We start from the raw sequence: 18818 nt of genomic DNA on the forward strand, positions 1-18818 counted from the left end.
TTAAAAACAAGGCAAACCCTGGGATCGACTTTATTGCTGATGAGTGTGGCCTCTTCCTCCCCACACTCTGGTTTTCTGCAGTGGTCCAAAGCCCCTCTGGGATAGCACAGTGCTTGGGCCCTACTGGGCAGGAGCAAGGGGCAACCTGCCCCTAAGCCTGCCGGCCCAGTCCCTCCCACCCTCCCCCTCCCTATTGCACGGCAAATCATGTAAACACGCCATGGGCAGGGCCCACACAGCAGTGAGGCAGGTTGATGTGTAGATGGATTTGGGACCAAGAGCCAGACCTGGTCGCCCAGCCCTACCCTGTGCTGAGGCCACAGTTAGTCTGGAAAATAGAGTCCTGGTCCCAAACTCTGGCTCAGATTATGCAACGGTGAGGATGGCTCGGCTCCCCTCTGCCACCCATTCCGATTCCAGGCCCCGAGGTCCAACCACCCTGGGATCCCCTCCAGGCCTGGGCAGCAGGTGGCAGCATCCAGCTTTCTCCTTCCTTCCCCAGACAGAGGTCACTGGTGCTAACTCTTCCTTGATGACCGAGGGAAACCAGTGACAGGCAGTGGCAGCCTATCCAGCCCTGGAGAAGGGGAGATGGGCAGTCAAAAGTGGGACACAGGTCCAGTTCTTCAGGGACAAGGCGGCAGGACACGGAACTGGATAGGCACTAAACAGGAAGCTCAGCCTCTTTCCCGGAGCCCTGCTTCACGCACCCCACTGCTCACCAAAGGCCTGGATCAGCTCCGCCCGCACAGCTGCAGTGAAAGTTTTCACCAGACAGAGTGTTGTGAGGCCGGCAAAGGCTGCGTTGTAGAGGAACACGATGTAGAAACTGCCCAGCCAGTCGAAGCGTCCAAAGTCACCCAGCAGGTCAAAGCGAGTGAGTCCTGAGTATGACAGCCAGGATGGGAAGGGGCTCCCCACCTCTCTCCTGGTTAGAGCCAACTTTCTGCTGCCTCCTGGTGGACATAATTCAGCACTGCAACTGGTAGGTTGGCACTCTGCTCAGGAGACCTCCCAAGCTGTATTCTTTTCCTTTCCCTTTTTGAGCCAGGGTCTGTGTAGCCCTTGCTGACCTTGAACTCATGGTGATCCTCCTGCCTCAGCCTCCAAGCTCTGGGGTTGAAGCCCGCACCACCACACCTGGCTCCAAGCAGTCTTCTAAAGCCACTTTCCCAGCTATTGAACAAAATGTCAGCAGGCCAGCTCACTCCCATTTCCTTTCCAGAGTCTGACTTCTCCTGCAACAGGCTCCTCTGGCTCCAGGTGGCCCTAGGAACTACCAGGAATTCCACTTGGTCCTAGACTAGGAACCTGCAACTGGCCACCACGTAGTCTTCGAAACACAAAGCAGGGCTGGGGAGATAGCTCAGTGGAATAAGGGCTTCCCTGGCAAGCGCAAGGGGCCCGAGTTCAATCCCCAGTTCCGCCAAAACAAAGCCCACAAAGCAGTACAGGAGCCGAGAGCTCACACTGATAGGACTGCCCTGGTCATGGTCCGGGGGAAAGTCCTTATCTCCCTGTGGCTCCTCAACTATAAAATAAAGAATGGGACTGGAAGAATTAAATTAGGCAACACACATGAAAGCCCCATAGATGTGAGGCGTTATTCTCTTACTAAGCTTTTAATATTAATATTATGAATCAAAGATCTGATCCTCATCCAAATACTGCTACCTGCATCCAACCAAACAGAACTGATGGACCCACCAACTTGCTTTCCTACTAAATTCCTGAAGAACAAACAGTAACACCATGGTGAAGAGTACAGGTGAAATAGCCTTAATGATGGGAACGCTTTTAGGCGGGTACTGGAGACTGAACTCGGGAACTTCACACTAAACTACATCCTCAGCATTCTTTTTCTTTTTTTGTTCTAGGGACTGAACTCCATTCCCAGCCCTTTTTATTGAGATAAGATTTTGTTAATTGCCTGGGTTAGTCTCAAACTTGTAATCCTCCTTGCTCAGTCTCCCAGAGCACTAGGCCAGGCTAAGCACTCTGTTGTATTTTGGTATGGGACCTCCCTGTGTCACCCAGCTGGGCTTTGCACCTGTGAGCTCAAGTGGCCTCCCATCCCAGCCTCCCTAAAAGCTGCAACACCCAGCTTGGGGTAGTTTGGAGTCAGATATTTGGGTGAGGGATGCCCAGTCAGTAAAGTCAATGTAAATAACTCCAAATTCAAAAAATCCAGAAATCTGAAACACTTCTGGTCCCCAACATTTCAGGCAAGGGATACTCAGCCTGTGCAAATTTAAGAACATGTGATTGAAACAAAATTATACTAAACAGAGGACATGGTGTATGGGGCTGTTGACTGAGCCAGTCATTCTCTTTGCACTAATTTTTTTTTTGTCTTTTAGGGAAGGGTTGACAGGGTGTTCAGGGTCTCACTACTAGATGGGACTCATAGTGATCCGCCTGTTTACAGCCTCCCAAGAGCTGGGATCACAGGCATGTGCCACCATGCCCAGTCTCAATTGCCGTTTGTGTGCCCTGGGGGAGGGGCTGGCATGGCAAGGCTGGGGACCAAACCCCCAGCCCCTGCGCCTGTTAGCAGGGGCTTTAATCCGCTATTTGGCTGGCCCTCTTTGCCCTTCTTAACCAATTCTAGACTTTGGCTGTCCAGAAAGACTGAGGGTATCACACGACATTCCTGGGAATGGAGAAATCCCTAGCCTAGGGTCCAGAAAGCAGATGTTCCAGCCCAATGTGGCCTCGCCTGCAGCTAGCTGTACAGCTCAGCTCAGTGTCAGCTGGGCACAGCGACACACACTTGTGACTCCGGTACTCTCTGGGAAATTTAGCAAGAGCCTGTCTCAAAACAGAAATTAAGCCATGGCCTGTGTATGTAGGTGTGTGAAGGCCAAGGGCTTGATCCCCAGTTTCATCAAACTAACTCACTCACTCCAGGGTGGACCAATTAGCCTTTTCTTTTTTTGGCAGAACTGGGGATTGAACTCAGGCCCTTGTGCTTGCCAGGGAAGCGATTATTCTACTGAGCCATCTCCCCGGACCCCAATTAGCCTTTCCTATTCCTTATCTTTCAAATGAGTTTTTCTAGGGGTGGTGCTGGGGCTTGAACCCCAGGGTTCCTAGCACGCAAATAAGATTGTTTACCAGATGATCCACCCAACAGAAACCTCCAGGGAGAAGTAGAAAAGAGGAAGGCAGTCAGGTGTATGAACTCGGCAGCCACAGTAGTCTGAGCTCCGCATGGGCACTGCAGAGCCTTGGTTTCCTCATCTGTATCATGGGGCAGTACCTCTTAAATCTGTTGTAGGAACTGAAGAAAGTGTGCACAGACACACTTGCACAGTGCCTGTTGAGCAATAGCCCCTTACCTCCTTTTGCTACTTACCTAGAGTTCGCGAGAAGACAGGAAGTGCTGAGCTTAGGACCAGGAGACAGACACAGTTCCCAATTATCTGGGTAGTCACAGGAAAAGGAGAACGAGAGTAGCAGAACTGCCCATAGCCAATACCACTCACGCCATCAGGAGGTTCCCTCTCCTCCCTCCCGGCTACCTGTGTCATGGCTGTGTCCTGCCACCTGGGCAGCAGTCTCCTGAAGAGTGGAGAGCTGTAGAAGCCCACAACTGAGGACACCATCAGGTAACTGAAGCTGGGTTAAGGAAGAACTTCCAGCTCCCAAGGACCAACGAATACCTCCTCTCAAAGGGAATGGACATCTCTCCCAGCCGCCCTTTCCGAGTCAGGCTCTTCCATCTTTCTAAACACAAAGTTAGAGGCTTGCACTTTCCCCCATGGCTTTCTATGGATCCCAGAAACAGCTCCCCAGAGGAGCTCTGTCCAGAGTTCTAAGAGACAGGTTTGGCAAGCAGAGGCAAAGGTGGGTTTCCAGAAGGATACAAGATGAGTACAACCTGGATGACGGCACCGAAGGAGCCCAGCTTGGAAAAGGAGACCTGGCCCAGGGAGGGGTCCTGAAGGAGGAGCAGCACCCCTGAGGCACGGCCCACGCCTCACCAGCAGCACCCCTAACACCCAAGTTTTGCCCCTGCCCCGGGTTTCTACAGGTCTTCCCCAGGAGATCTCCATGGAAGGGCAGCACATACCTGCATGCCCCGGGGCATGGCAGCATCATCGATGAGCAGCTCCAGGATGTGGATGGCAACAATGAGCACAGACAGGCCCTGTGTGAAGCAAGGTCAGATTCCCACCTCTGCCCAGCCTGTACTCAGGGTACAATGTTAAGAACGGACATCCTAGTCAAACATTTTCAACTTCCAAATCTTGCCCTGCCTAGGTGTGAGGGGCTCTTTGAAGTCTATCATCAATAGAGCACTTCTGAGGGTTTGGTTTTGGTGTTTTTAGATAAATTGGGTGACATCAAGCAGCACCAGCTGGCCTCAAACTCTGAGTGCTGAAATCATAAGCATGCACTAGCACATCAGGCTGCTGTGAGGATATTATGAGATGCAACGCTCTGAAGGACTGCACAAAGGCTGCATAGAAAAAGGGATCTGTGGCTGGGATCTAGTTTGGTGGTAGAGCATAGCCTAGCATGCATGAGGGCAGAGCAGAAATAGAGAGAGAGAGAAAGAGGGAGGGAGGGAGGGAGGGAGAGAGAGAGAGGAAGAAGGGAAACAGACAGACAGACAGACAGACAGACACACACACACACACACACACACACACACACACACACACACACACACAGAACAGATAGACAGACATAGGGCCAGAACCAGTCTTTTCTTCTTTTTCAGAGCCTATTATCTAGGAATCCAGGGAACTCTTCTGATTATAAGACCTATATACCAAATGGGGAAAATCTCATTGCAAGGTAATTCTGCATAACCATTCAATGGCTCTGTGGGACTTTATACAAGTTAATTCTGTGTCTTCATTCACAAATGGGGGTTGTGATATGCTTAGCACAGAGCAGGAAAAAAGTAGGCACTCACTGAAAAGTAATCAGTATCACTGACAGCCAGCTCCCGCATCCCTCAATCCCTCCTGAGGCTCCCCACCCAACCCCCACCCATACACTCACAGTCAGCAGCAGTAAGCACAGCATAGCCAGGGGGTAGCCCAGGTTGCGCTGCCAGGCTGAAGCCTTCCGCCGCTTCTCTGTAGAGACAGGAGTCTGTGAGCAAGAACCTGGAACAAGAGCTTCTCTCCCTGGGGAAACCTGGTGCCCCAAGCTCCATAAGCCACATACCCAGCAGGACCCTTTGCGTCTGCAAGGCCCGGACTTGTCTGTGCAACAGCTCCATGTCTAAAGGCAGCCAGCAGGAGGTGGGGTCTGAGCACAGAGAAAACAGTCCTGCATCCTGGTCCTACAGGCCTGCCCAGGCCAGCCTGCCACTCCAGCTGGGAGAATTACGACTTACTACGGATCCTTCGGGTCAGAGCAGCCTCCTCAAAAGCTGAGCAAGACAGCTGTTCTTCCAGGTCTTCCAGCAGCTGGGGGCAGGGGAAAGGAGGGACTATCAAAAGCTCCTTGACCCTAAAGGTCCCACACAGCCCTGGCCATCCAGGGTCTTACAGCCCCATTCCTGCCCCCAACCCTCATTCCCCACCCTGCCCGCAGCTGGGTCCACTCCATCCCAGCTGCCTTTTGTTGCATGTCTGTACTCAGCTACAAGTGACAGCAGTAAAGGCTACAGAGGCCAACAAAGACTGTGGTCCTTTGTAAGCTGTGTACCATACAAGCACAGGGCTACCTCAATGTCTGGCTGCAGTTTTGTATGAAGCTTGCCCTGCATGTTGAAAGGGCAAGGAAGACCACCTACCCGGGGCTTGACCAGCAGCTTTCCAGTGACCGAGAACATGCGGGCAAGGCCTAGCGGAGTGCACACTGCAGGAACAAGAGCCAGTGACCAGCCAGCTGGCAGGGTGGGGTCCTCCCCATCCTGCCTCCACCCCTCCATCTTCTCCCACCCCAATGCTCTGGCCCTCGCCCTACCATCCCCTCCCACACTCTACACACTCACCCAGGAGCAGCAAGACGCCAAGAAAGGAGATGCAGGAGTAGAGATAGGGAAGGTAGTACTCCCACAAGTCTAAGGCGATAAAGAAAAAGGCACATCAGTTCACCTCCCTCCTGCTTACTGGCGGGTAACAGGCCTGAGTCTAGACAAGGACATGGTGCAAAGCCCACAAGAGTTGGCTGTGGTGGCTGCACGCCTGCAATCCTAGCACTTAGGAGGCTGAGACAGAAGGATTACTGTGAGCTCAGGAACACCCTGGGCTACATGGTCAGGGACAGCCAGAGCTATACAGTTAGACCCTGTCTCAAAACAAAACAAGGGGCAGCAGAGATAGCTCAGTGGTCTAAGTGCCTACCTGGCAAGAGCAAGGACCAGGTTTGATCCCTGCACCACATGCTGTATGAGCTATACAGTGAGGCATTGTGCAAAATACATAAGTTTAAATTTAAACAACTGAGCTTCCACCTCTGCTGCTATTGTTGCCCCTGCTCCTGCCTTTTTGCTCTTGCTGTTTTCTGCTGCCACAAACTGCTGCCTTCTGCCATGTGCCGTCCTGCCTTCCAGCCAGCCACTGAAACCTCCACAACCTGTGGGCTAAATAAATCTTTCCCTTTTTTTTTTTGAGGAACTGGGGATTGAACTCAGGTCCTGGCAAGCGCTTATTCTATTAAGCCATCTCCTCAGCCCCTCCTTCCTTAAAAATAAATTTAAAATTTAGGTCCCTGTTAAGCTTTTTTTTTTTTTTTTTTTTGGCAGAACCGGGGATTGAACTCAGACCCTTGTGCTTGCCAAGGAAGCACTTATTCCACTTGAGCCATCTCCCTGGACCCGCTGTTAAAGATTCTTCAAAACAAAACAAACAAAAGCCTTGAGGAGTTAGGTAAGTAATGCTAACAATGACAGTGCAGAGTGGCAGGGACTCTTGAAATGGAAAATCTCATGCCCTGCTAGTAGTGGGCCTCAGTCATAGGGACGAAGTAGACCCTCCACCTTGTTAATGGCCTGGAGAGCAGAACTACATGTATCATTTATGCACCATGGAGCTTTGTCACCAGTGCCCCCCCATACACACCCTTTATTATGGCAGTACTATGGATTAAACCCAGGGCTTTGGCTCTTCCATCTCCAGGCTGAGCCTCTTGCCTCAGCCTCCCAGGGCAATAGGATTACAGGTGTGTGTTACCATGCCCAGCTCCCAAACCCTTTTAAATTCTGAGATAGTATTTCATTAAATTGCCCAGGGTGGCTTTGAATTTATGATACTCCTACCTCAGCCTTTCAAGTAGCTGATATTATGGTTATGTGCCACCGCACCTAGTCCCAGTGGAACATTTTTTGCAGGATGAAGAGGCCAGAAACCTAACAGTTTGAAACTTCAGTCTAATGAAGGGGGATGCCACTCTTCCACTTTAAATTCTTTTTTTTTTTTTTTTTTTCCGGAACCGGGGATTGAACTCAGGCCCTTGCACTTGCCAGAGAAGTGCTTATTCCACTAAGCCATCTCCCTGGCCCCTAAATTTTTTTTTAAAGATAGGTCTTGCTATGCAGTTCAAGATGGCCTTAAACTCGCATATCCTCCTGCCTCAATCTCCTGAATGCTGGGATTACAAACATGCACCACCATACCCAGCTGAAGCTCACCAGTTTGAAGCTTCAGACTAATGAAGGGGAACCACTCTTTTCCACTTTTATTTGGAGAAGGGGTAGGTACCAGGAATCAAACTCACAATTTCATGCTTGCCACGTAGGTACTGCGTTATATCTCCAACCTTCCATTTTTTTTTAATCATTATTGTTAAATCTTTTTTTTTCATAATTTAATTTTTTTAACAACGCTTGTTTTTTTTTTTTTTTTTTTTTTTGGCGGTACCAGGCATTGAACTCAGAACCTTGCACTTGCCAGGCAGGCGCTTATGCCGCTATCTCCCTGGCCCCAACCTACTTACCTACCTTTCTTCCTTTCTTTTTTTTTTTTAATTTATTTGTGTGGGGTGGGGTGGCCAGCTCAGCCCACCAGGGGGCAGGGCTGGCTGGCATGTGGTGCTGGGGGATTGAACCGCGGTCCCTGTGTTTGCTAAGCTTGTTCCAAGTAGGTGCTTTAGACCACTGAACCATCTCACCAGCCCCCCCTTCCTTTCTTTTTGAGACAGTACCTTGCTATGTAGTTCAGGGTGGCCTTGAACTCACAATGTAGCCCAGCATGGCCTAAAACTTGAAGCAATCTTCCTGCCTCAGCCTCACAAATGCTGTGATTACAGGCATGCACCACCACAACTGATGAACTCTTCTCCATTTTTTAAATTTTGAGACAGTATTTCATGAAGTTGCCCAGGGTGGCTTTGAATTTATGATACTTCCACCTCTTTTCCACTTTAAAAGCATACAGTTTTGGGGTCAGGGAGATGGCTCAGTAGAATAAGTGCTTGCCTGGCAAGCACAAGGGCCTGAGTTCAGTCCCTGGTTCCGCAAAAAAAAAAAAGTATACAGGTTTTTCCCGAAAGAATGGGGACACTGGCTGAGGACCCATTCAGCTGGGAGAAAGGAAGGAGGCTGGGTCTCTCACCATAAAGAGACTCCCTGCTGGCCTTATTGTCCACGATGGCTGATGCCACCCACACCATTCCCAGCACCAGCAGAGTGAGAAGCACCAACATTACCACGGTCTCGTAGACCCGGCCCAGGACACCCTAGAGAGACAGAGAACAGCGTCAGCGTTGGGCAGTGTAGGGCGGGGGACAGACACACACCCAGATTAGACAGAGGGGGTGTTTCCCCTAATTCTGCTCAGTGCCTCTGCCCTCCCACCTCTCAACCCCATATCCCAGGTATTCTTTATTAGTGAGACCCTTCCCCAGCATCCCCCCTTTTATGTATTTGGTACAGGGGCTACAAGGTCTCACTACACAGATCAAACTCATAGTGAATCTCCTGTTCTCAGACTCCCAAGTGCTGGGATTACAGGCGTGCACCGCCACACCCAGTCTCAATCAGGGTCTCAGCGCACATGGGGCGGGGCTAGCACAGCATGTGTTACCCAGAATTGAACCCCAGTCCTGCACTCTGCCTAGGCACACCCTGTAGTTTGCTGAGCTATCTTCCGGCCCTAAAATCTGCTGCTGATCCAGTTAAGTGGACTTCTGCTTCCTGCCCGGATGGACAGTTATATCCACTACTCACCTTTCTGGAGCCAGCAAAGCCCTCAGACTCAGTGAAAAAGTATGCAAAAGGCATGAGGAAGATGAGGGATAAGTTAGAGAAGAGAAAAACGAGGTTCCAGAGGCCTAGAGGTAAAAAAAAAACAACAACAAAAAACCAAAAGGAAAAGCAGAGATGGTCAGTAAAGGGGAGCAATCCCCAGGGACCAGCCACATGGTGGGGGAAAGGAAGGGTGACATGTGGCTGACCAGCCCCAGGCTGCTAGTGCTTGCCCTCCCCACCCCAGGCTGCAGCTAGCGCCACGTACCATGGATGAGAGAGCCATTGAGCCACTGGATGTAGTAGTTTCGTGGCAGCGAGAGCAGCACCTCGTTGCTGATGATGGAGAAGGGCAGGAGCAGAACAGCACCCAAGGCAACCGCAAGGGTGAAGGTGCACAGCTCAAGCCTGGGCAGAGAAGGGCTTGGTGCTCAGCTCTGTGCTCATGGCCTTGAGCCTAAGAAGCCTAATCTGGCTTTTAGAATTAATGGTAGTAGCTGACAGATCTAGAGAAGGAACTGGCTAGCTGGGGCTGTAGCCATGTCACCCTGCCTTAGGCCTTTACCTCCAAGGGAACCCTGGTACACGGAATAGCACAACCTCAGGCACTCACCGGTACCTGGAGACCTGCCATGTCACTTGCCCAGGCTGTCCCCAGGAATGTGGCCCTCCCATACTAGCCTTTAGGGCGTGCCAGGCACGATGGCACAGCTAAGGTGTATGGCTTTTCTTCTCTCTTAGGGGTATGGACTGTAAAGTTTCTCTTTTCAGCCTGGATAAAAACAGGCCAGGGCACGTGGTTATAATGTAAGAAGGCATGAGCACAAGAGGACCCAGGGAAGCTGCAGCCCAGGTTCACAGGCAGTCCTGTGCCTGGGGCTGTATAAACTGGGCCACTTTTATCTAGTTGGTCCATGGGAGATGAAGGGGTAGAAGGTATATCAGTGAATAAGAACAGTCTGGAACAGGCCAGGTGTGGTGGTGCACACCTAGCCTAGCATTCGGGAGGCTGAGGCAGGAGGATCATTAAGAATTCAAGGCCAGCCTGGGCTACAAAGCAAACTCAAGGCCAGTCTGAGCTGCATAGCAATATCCTGTCTCAAAAAGGAAAAAGAAAAAAAAAAAAGTCTGGAGTAAGGCCTTTTCAAAACCAACCATTTTCTTTACTCTGGCTTTCTATCTTGCACACCCTTACTCCATTCCCCATGCACCGGCTGCTGGGAGGTGAAGCCAAACTGGGGCTACTTCTGGTGACTCAGGCCCCAGCTGTACTTCCTAGCTGTGAGGCTCCCCAGATCTCCTCGTCTAACCAGGGAGACAGGAACAGCAGCTTTTCTGAGCGTCCCCAGAACAAGGTAAAGCAGGAAGAAGCCAGAGATGGGGTGAAAACTCTACCTATACCATCCCATTTGCTCTAGGGGGTCTCCCTAGATCCCAGCTTCTAAAAGCCACTCGTGTCAAGTGCTGAGGCAGTGACACTTACGCAATCTTGTTGACTATGGCATCTTCATCATCTACTGCAAGAGACAAACACAGGGAAGATACACCACATCAGCGGCAACTAAGTAGGTTATGGTGCCCTGTGCCTCCCTGCCCTCAAAGGGAATCAGAACTGGGAGGTCCCCCATACTATGGGCCCCACAACCTAGTCTCCTGCCATGGCAGCTTGGATATCAGGAAGCCAGGTACGGTGGCACACAGCTGTAACCCCAGCACTTGGGAGGCTGAGGAGGGTGGACCTCAAGGAGTATGAGACCACCCTGGGCTGTGAAGTGAATTCAAACCAGCCTGCACTACAGAGCAAGACTATATCTCAAAAACTAGTGAATGAAAAACAAACAAAAAAACAGTGAATGAAAGAAAGAAAAACTGATCAAAGGTTCTATATGGAGAAAATATACACCAGATATTCCCTTACTTCTCTCCACTCTCCCCACAATCTGTCCCATACCATAAACATATGGTTTGTGAAGTGCCTTATATCAGCAGCTGGGTAAAGGAAATAGACTTCAGGGGAGGGAAGTGGGGAGATTCAGAGAAAGTCCCCCGGGCAATTCTATGAGGGCAGCTGGTCAAGAAGCAGCCACAGGGGAGGAAAGGCTGGGACCAGAACAGGATGAGATGAGTGGGTTGGGGCTAGGGATGGAGGCAAGGATGCTCTTCTCTCCCTAGCACACAATGATTCCAGGAAGGAAAGCCAAGCACACTGGCTCTGAAAAGACGAAGGCTATCATCTCCAGGTCCTGGGGCTCCATGATCAGGGAGGCCTCTGGTCCTGGGTATAGGAACACTAGGAGGGATGACGCAGACATGTGCCCACTGTGTTCTGCAGTTGCCCACTTCAGGTTCACAAAGGGCCTTCACTGGGTCACTCAGTAAGAACCAACTTCGTAGACTGCTCTGCCCATTTTCCAGGACGAAACTAAAGATCAGAAAAGCTATGTGACTTGCCACCTAGACTTCCCACTATGTCACCAAGGCCCTGCCTTGCACAAAGGGAGGCTGAAGAAAAGGCTCCAGAAGAACCTGGCACAATCACCCCTCCTTTTCCCACAGGACCCTTTATCCTTTCCCCTGAGGGTGGCTCCTTGGTAACAGGAACTCCGGCAGAAGGGAGAAAAGTTGCAAGTACCTGTGGTGAACTCAGCAGGCTTCTTGAAGCGGGTCAGGAAGATATGGCAGAGGATGTAGAGTGCCGCAAACAGAAGTACTGAGATCTGTGGCAGAGAGCGAGCTACAATGAAAAGCTCCAACCTCTAGCACATTTCACAGCCCCAAAGTCCTGTTTCATCTTTGGGCTCACTTCCTCAAAAACAAGGCCCCACATCTGCTGGGCTCCCACCTTTACTCCCTTCTTGTCAGGGCCTCTAGGGCTCGAAGAAGAACCAGACAAGGTCAGTCTTGCACACTTAGGAAATCATCATGCCCAGCATGACAAGGAATTTTCAGGGGGGAAAGACCTTTAACCCAACCCTCACTGATAAAAAGAAAACTCCTAGAATGTACGTACATACACACACACACACACACACACACACACACAGACCTCTAAGACAGGCCACACAGCCAAAGGGAGGGTACTTTGAGCACATTATATGAAAGGAAAACAGGTTTGAGAAGAGATGCCTGTCTTGTCCTCCTGGCATATATCCCCCCCCCCCCAGGAATTAAATCCAGGGTCTTGGCAATAGGCTATATCCCCAACCCCTTTTAGAATAAAAAGGCAGAGGATTTTAATTTTGAGACAGGGTCTAAGTCACTAAGTTGTCCAGGCTGGGTTCGAAATTGTGATCCTTCTGCCTCAGCCTTCCAGAGTGCTGGGATTACAATGTATGTGCCACCATGCCTGGCTGGGCACACTATTCTTACCCTATTCCAGCTGTTGCCCTGGCAAATTCCAGGAGAAGGTAGGAATCATGTTTCCGGGCTAAGTTGGAACACCTCTTTCAGGGGCCCTGAAAGATCAGGTCTGCTTAGGTCCAAACCAGATACTCTGGGGCCAGGGATATAGCACAGTGGTGTAAGTGCCTGCCTCACAAATGCAAGGTCCTGAGTTCGATCCCTGGTACTGCCAAAAAAAACCCAGATGCTCATTTAATCCTCATTTAATCTACAAGTAGACTTCACTGGGGCCCAACATCTACAAGGTTTCTAGAGCAAGTATCATCCAGTTTAATGGCTGTCATTCTATGGACCCGACCTCAAATGACATCTGCCTCCAGTATCAGGCTTCAGAGTTATCACATGCCCTCGAATGTTGCATCTCCAATTGATAATCATGCTAGCGTCTGGACAGGTTAATCTCAGTACATCCCTATTTAATCTCCAGTCACGGTTATTACCAAGAGAAGCCACTGGTCAGTTTAGCTGTACAATCAAGGTCAGAAAGACTCCAGAAAAATTACTGGCTAGAGCTGGGTACAGTGGTGCATGCCTGCAATCCCAACACTTGGGGAGTTTAGTAAGGCAGGAGGATCATTACAAGGCCAGCCTGAGACTATCTCAAAAAGACAAAAAAAAAAAAAAAGACTAAGATTACCGATGAAGGTTAATGATGTCATCCATGACACTTGCTACATGACCTGCTTCCTAACTGGATCAATATTACCTAAACAGCTATAGTTGTCTTATGTTTGATCAGTTTTTAACCCAAGTTGTACTCATGATTTTGCTCTATAAAACTCCTTTGAGAAGTGGGCTCATTGGGAACCCATTAAGAACCTCTCCTGTCTCTCAGGAGCTATTCTTAGTACCCAATCTCTTCCCTAATAAATTTAAAAAAAACCCAATAACCTAAAGATCAGCCTAGTGGGACTCCCTGTCTCCAAGAGAAGCGCACTGCACAGGGAATCTGCCCACATACATCTATCTACAATAAGAGGAAGAAGACCCAAAAGAGCCATTGGTCTAGGAAAAGTTGTAACTATTGATATCAGAGGGGGAAAACCACTCAGATTATAGCTGCAAGATTTTTACAGCCTAATGTTGCACTTGAGTAATAGGGCACAAGATGGGAGGGCTCTAAAGGTCAGAGATTTCCACACAGTTCCAGCAGAGGTTAGGTTGTTCTGTAGCCATTACAGATGAGGATCAGGTGGAGGAGGCACCCAAAACCTTCAGGTCCTAGGCCAGCGCCGATGTTCCCAGCTAATGGCATCAGAGAATGGGGGAGACATCCAGGAGGCTGCTTTTGGTCCAAGGTCTCAACCCGCCCTCGTTCTTCAGGAATGTGGGCCTGGGCATCTACACCACCTCAAGGCCTGGGTGTGCCTCCACAACAAGCCCAAAGCCCAAGGCCAGCATATAAACCTACTTAGCAAGGAGCACACAAAAAAGGTTTTCTGAAACCAGAGCCCTACTGAACTGACATACTTTCTGCTTTCTAGTGCTCAAGGAGAAGAGCAGCCTAGGTATAATCCTGGAACACCTTATCCTTTCACCAACCTGACTCTGCCCAGGATGGTCTAAAGCCCAGCCTGAGAAAAGCGTGGGCCCATCAGTGCCTCCCCTAAACCCACTACAGTAGTACTTTTCTGCATCTCCAAACCTTTCCCTCTCACTTAGGCTCTGGGGCGAGGATGCCTACGGTGAGGCACTCTGCTCTAAGAGATGAAAATTCGACGCCCAAGGCGCTGGGTGCCCCCAGCCCAGAAGGGGGTCCCTGCTGCTCCGCCCGCGGCGCGCTGCCGGCAGCGGTCTGCGGCGCTCCTCGCGGGCTGGGGGCGAACGGGTGGAAGCCGGGGGACGGCCTTGGAAGGGTTTCGTGTAAACACCAGCGAGCGCGTAGCTGCGGCAGGCAGGTGTCCCGCCTGGCGGCGGCCCTTGCCCAACCCCCAGCACACAGAAGGCAAAGCAAAGCACCACAACGCGCGGAGAGCGGGGAGCCTCGCTGGCTGCCCAGCTCCACACACCTTCGACGCCACCTCAGGACCGACTGGCCAAGGCCCCCGCCCGCCCGCCTCTGCGGCACCTCCACGCCCTTCCTGGAAGCCCGCTGGGGCCGAGACTCGCCCTCACCCAGCCGCGGCGGGGCTGCCCTCCGCCCGCTCGGGAGGCCGTCCCTCTGGCGACGAGCCGCCCGCCTCGCTCCCGCTCCTTCCTGCCCAGTCGGCACTCACGATGCACTCGCGGACCCGCTCGTGGAACAGCTGCTCTCGCACGGATAGCACTTCGTAGTCAGCCGCTTCCATACTCCGCTCAGCATGACTGGAGGTGGGTGTCTCCGGCCCGGGGAGGAGAAGCCGGGATGCGGCCGCCGCCGCCGCCGCCGAGCGCCGGGACTCAGCCTAGAAGCCTCTCGGAGCACCCTCTGACGGAAACTCCGGGTAATCTGGGGCTCAGATTCAGTCCGCCGGACGCCCCGCCTTTAAAGGGGCAGGCGCTAGCCCGCTCCTGTTAAAGGACTCCAGTCTCCTTCTGTTCCCTCCCCTTTAAGGTCCGGCCACGGTCACGTTTCAACGCAAACACCCGCCAGCCACCTTAGCTATCCCTACAAGGAAGGGTCGGTTAGTCCTATCTTTTTAAGAGTACTAATGACGACACAAGGGGTGGGCGGGTTCCTTCCAGAGAGCGGAACTCATTGGTTCAAAGGAAGCAGCCGCTCAACGCTAGATGAGCGCTTATAGGTTGTCCCGTGGACGGAGGCGGGATCCTTTGGGCCTACGGAAGCTCGTTCCAACGCCGAGGAGCGCTGCACCTCTTAGTCTTGAGAGGTGGTCGCTTTAGTGGCACCCCAGATTGTAGTTTGAACAGTTTGGATCAGGCGAGCCAGGCGGGATGTGATGGTTCCTGTGATTCTGAAAAGGCGGCGCTCCAGTACCCAGGCCGGGCCCCATAGCTGTATTTTCTGCAAGTGCTCTGATACTGTGCGCCCCGCCTCCCCGTGTTTTCAGGTACTTCGGTGAGAGGCAGCGGGTAGATCGCCTACTAGTAGCCATTCACTGTATTGCCGAGACATCACCAAAACGACAGCAGTCTTTCAGAGGAAAGTGTTGTGTTGAGAAATTGCAGAGAACAACAAATAGCCAGAGGTTTTCATATGCTCGCTTAGAGGAAGGACGCAATTCCAGAAGCCGGGGCTGTCCAGTTACTATCTGGCCAAGATTCAGAAACTAGAATTGTTAACTGAATTGTTCGGTGTGCAGGTATGTGCATGGCTACACCTCGCCCTCCGTACTCGCAGGTTCCACATTTGTGGGTTCAACTAGTCTTGTAGGTTCAATCCAACCCTAAGGAAAAAGAAAACAATAAGAGTTGGACGTGGAACCTGGGTGTGGAGCACATCTATAAGTCCAGTACTCATGAGGATGAAGCAGCAGAATCTTAAGTTCAAAACTAGCCTGAACTATATACTACATAGTGAGTTCAAAGCCATCGTAGACTAAATAGGGCAAACTTGCCTTTAAAAAAACTTCTTGGGGCTGGTGAGATGGCTCAGTGGTCTAAAGCACCTACTTAGAACAAGCTAAGCAAAGCACAGGGACCGCGGTTCAATCCCCCAGCACCACATGCCAGCCAGCCTGCCCCCTGGTGGGCTGAGCTGGCCACACACACACAAAATAAATAAATAAATAAACAAAATAAGATAAAATTAAAAAAAAAATAAAATAAAAAAATAAAAAAACTTCTTAATATATCTTGGTCTTAACCATCCAGCAGAAAAGTATAAAAACGAGGTATATAAAGTAAATTCATATTGATACGATGAGCTGTAAAAGGCTCGAGTCAATAACTTCTGAGGATAACCCACTAATATGATAGACTACTAGACCGTGATAGATTGTTTAGTTGAATTCAAACACCTATAGTACTTAGATGCCAATAGATTATTCACCTCTGACAGGACAAAAATTAAAATTAAAAAAAAGATACAGGGACTGGTGAGATGGCTCAGTGGTCTAAAGCACCTACTTAGAACAAGCTTAGCAAATCACAGGGACCGCGGTTCAATCCCCCAGCACCACATGCCAGCCAGCCCCGCCCCCTGGTGGGCTGAGCTGGCCACACACACATAAATAAATAAAATTTATAAAAAAAAGATACAAAGGAAAGATCATTTTGTATTTATATATACAAAATAGGATAAATTTACAGCTACTTTCGCTTAATTCAATGAGAAGAAAGAGGTGTACTAACAGTGTTTGGACAGAATATCCTGTCTGTTTCTTGTACTATGGATAACCACTAAGAAGATAACAATGTACAGTGTATTGACTATCAAAATTGTCCTATTAATCAGCTGTGAAACTGTCTCATTCATATTTATTTCTCAATAAAAAATAAATATAAAAAAATTTAAAACTTCATAAATAAATATATATATAAATTTTATTTGTGTGTGTGTGGCCAGCTCAGCCTACCAGGGGGTGGGGCTGGCTGGCATGTGGTGCTGGGGGATTGAACCGCTGTCCCTGTGCTTTAACTAAGCTTTTTCTAAGTAGGTGCTTTAGACCACTGAGCCATCTCACCAGCCCAAGACTGGCTTGCAATGGCCTCCCACAAAGTCAGGTGTGGAAAAGTGCAAAACGGCTGTTTTCACACTAGAGATCCAGAGGGTCCCAGTGAAGGGCTGAGAGCTATCAAGAGGCCAAAGGCTTCTGCATTGGAAGCCAGGAGAGGACAGATGTCCAGGAGAAGGGGAAGACTGGGGCTCCTACAAAGAAACAGACTCAGCCTTTCCTTCTTCATGTCCCCTTTATGCAATCCAGGCAACAAGTCACCCTGGGCGGGGGCCTTTTTTTTTTTAAGTACAGGGTCTAACTACACAGATCTGACTCAGTGATTCTCCTGTTTTCAGCCTCCCAAGGTCTGGGATTACAGGCGTGCACCACCACACCCAGTCTCAATCAACATCTCAGTGTGCCCCCGAGAGAGGAGACAGCACAGCAGGCCCAGGATTGAACCCTGGTAGAGTGGGTCTTCTGTCTTCAGTAATCCCCTCAGCCACATTACGCTCATGCAATTTAGTTGGGCTTTTCTTACTCAAATTGACACAGTTAATTATCACAGTCCACCCCTTGTCAACTGGATAACCAAAAACATATATCTCTAAACCATAGTCTTCAGATACAAAACAAGTTCATAATTATGCCTAACATGTTATAGCTATCCTGCATATAAATAGAAACATTATTTCCTTCCCTAGAGTACAAAGTACTTTCTTTGGGTTATACTTACTTCAAGCACTTCATAACTTGAACATTATAACATAGATTTAACAATACTTAAGAACCAGTATTAAAGGCTGGGTAGCAGCTCAGCTGCACAAGTTCCTGCCTGGCAAGTGCAAGGTCCTGAGTTCAATTCCTGGTACCAAAAGAAAAAGAAAAAAGAATCAGTATTAAATCTAGCAACATTATATTACATGAGAGACATATTAGGAGAGCCAGGTATGGTGGAAAACACCTATAATACCAGTACTTTTGAAGATCACCACAAGTTTGAGGCCAGCCTGGGCTATATACGCAAGTTAAAAAACAACAGCGACAACAACAACAACAACAACAAGAAAACCACTTCAAATTTGTAAGCAAATTCAAGACTAGTTTGCATTACATTGTGAGATCCTGTCTTAAATAGGCTCAGGGCCAGGGGTTCGATCCCTGGGACTGCCATGCCATCCCTGCCCCTGGGGCATGCTGAGAGGGCAATTGAGACTGGGCGTGGTGGTGCACGCCTGTAATACCCAACTTGGGAGGCTGTAAACAGGAGAATCACCAGGAGTCCAGTCTAGTAGTGACAGCCTGAACACCCTGTAGGCTCTTCCCTAAAGTACAGAAAAATAAATAAATAAAGGCAGGCAGCATATTAGGAGAGGAGTATTTCTATAGCCGATCACGAGATCATAGCTGGTATCTGGAACTACTTCCTTCTAGTACCTATTCTGTTTTCCCCTGGCCTTCCACAAGCGCTTCAGCAGGTCTTTGTTGTTTGCCTGATGGGATGACCCATGCTTGCACTCCTGAAGGTTCTGGACCATTTGTCATACTGCCTAGGTTGAGTTGTTACAGTTTCCCACTGACTATTTTTTTTTTTTTTTTTACTTTAGGGAAAGGTCTACAGGGTGTTCAGGGTCTCACTACTAGATCTGACTCATAGTAGTCTGCCTGTTTACAGCCTCCCAAGAGCTGTGATTACAGGCGCGTGCCACCACGCCCAGTTTCACTTG

The 18818-nt window shown here is 49.9% G+C and overlaps 1 protein-coding gene across 2 annotated transcripts; it reads right to left on the reverse strand.

Annotated features, from left to right (window-relative positions):
- Positions 1–188: 188 nt before the first annotated feature.
- Lmbr1l (limb development membrane protein 1 like) lies at positions 189–15127 on the reverse strand. 2 transcript variants are annotated; one of them, XM_004638625.3, is made up of 17 exons: positions 14770–15127; positions 11784–11868; positions 10635–10668; positions 9420–9559; positions 9134–9237; positions 8520–8643; positions 5960–6028; positions 5759–5823; positions 5357–5429; positions 5185–5268; positions 5017–5093; positions 4076–4153; positions 3870–3943; positions 3525–3615; positions 3359–3425; positions 723–884; positions 189–577 (listed from the first exon to the last, which is right to left on the reverse strand). In XM_004638625.3, the coding sequence occupies exons 1-17, from the start codon at positions 14839–14841 to the stop codon at positions 519–521; spliced, it is 1458 nt and encodes a 485-aa protein (XP_004638682.2). In that variant the 5' UTR covers positions 14842–15127; the 3' UTR covers positions 189–518. The 2 variants fall into 2 exon arrangements, with proteins under 2 accessions (XP_004638682.2, XP_023579347.1); XM_023723579.1 differs by having other exon boundaries at positions 723–800; positions 14770–15069.
- Between the last annotated feature and the right edge of the window lie 3691 nt (positions 15128–18818).

Source organism: Octodon degus, unplaced genomic scaffold, assembly GCF_000260255.1.
Source record: "Octodon degus isolate 3935 unplaced genomic scaffold, OctDeg1.0 scaffold00100, whole genome shotgun sequence".
In the NCBI taxonomy this organism is placed as follows: Eukaryota; Metazoa; Chordata; class Mammalia; order Rodentia; family Octodontidae; genus Octodon; species Octodon degus.

What these genes read in the sequence shown, in the direction of transcription:
- Lmbr1l (XM_004638625.3), bottom strand. Translation starts at nt 14,841, where the DNA reads ATGGAAGCGGCTGACTACGAAGTGCTATCCGTGCGAGAGCAGCTGTTC. An exon ending in CAGCAGGGAGTCTCTTTATG is followed by an intron (nt 6,029 to 8,519) that starts GTGAGAGACCCA and finishes TTATCGCCTTAG; the next exon opens with ACTTGTGGGAGTACTACCTT. An exon ending in TGGCGTCTTGCTGCTCCTGG is followed by an intron (nt 5,824 to 5,959) that starts GTGAGTGTGTAG and finishes TTGTTCCTGCAG; the next exon opens with TGTGCACTCCGCTAGGCCTT.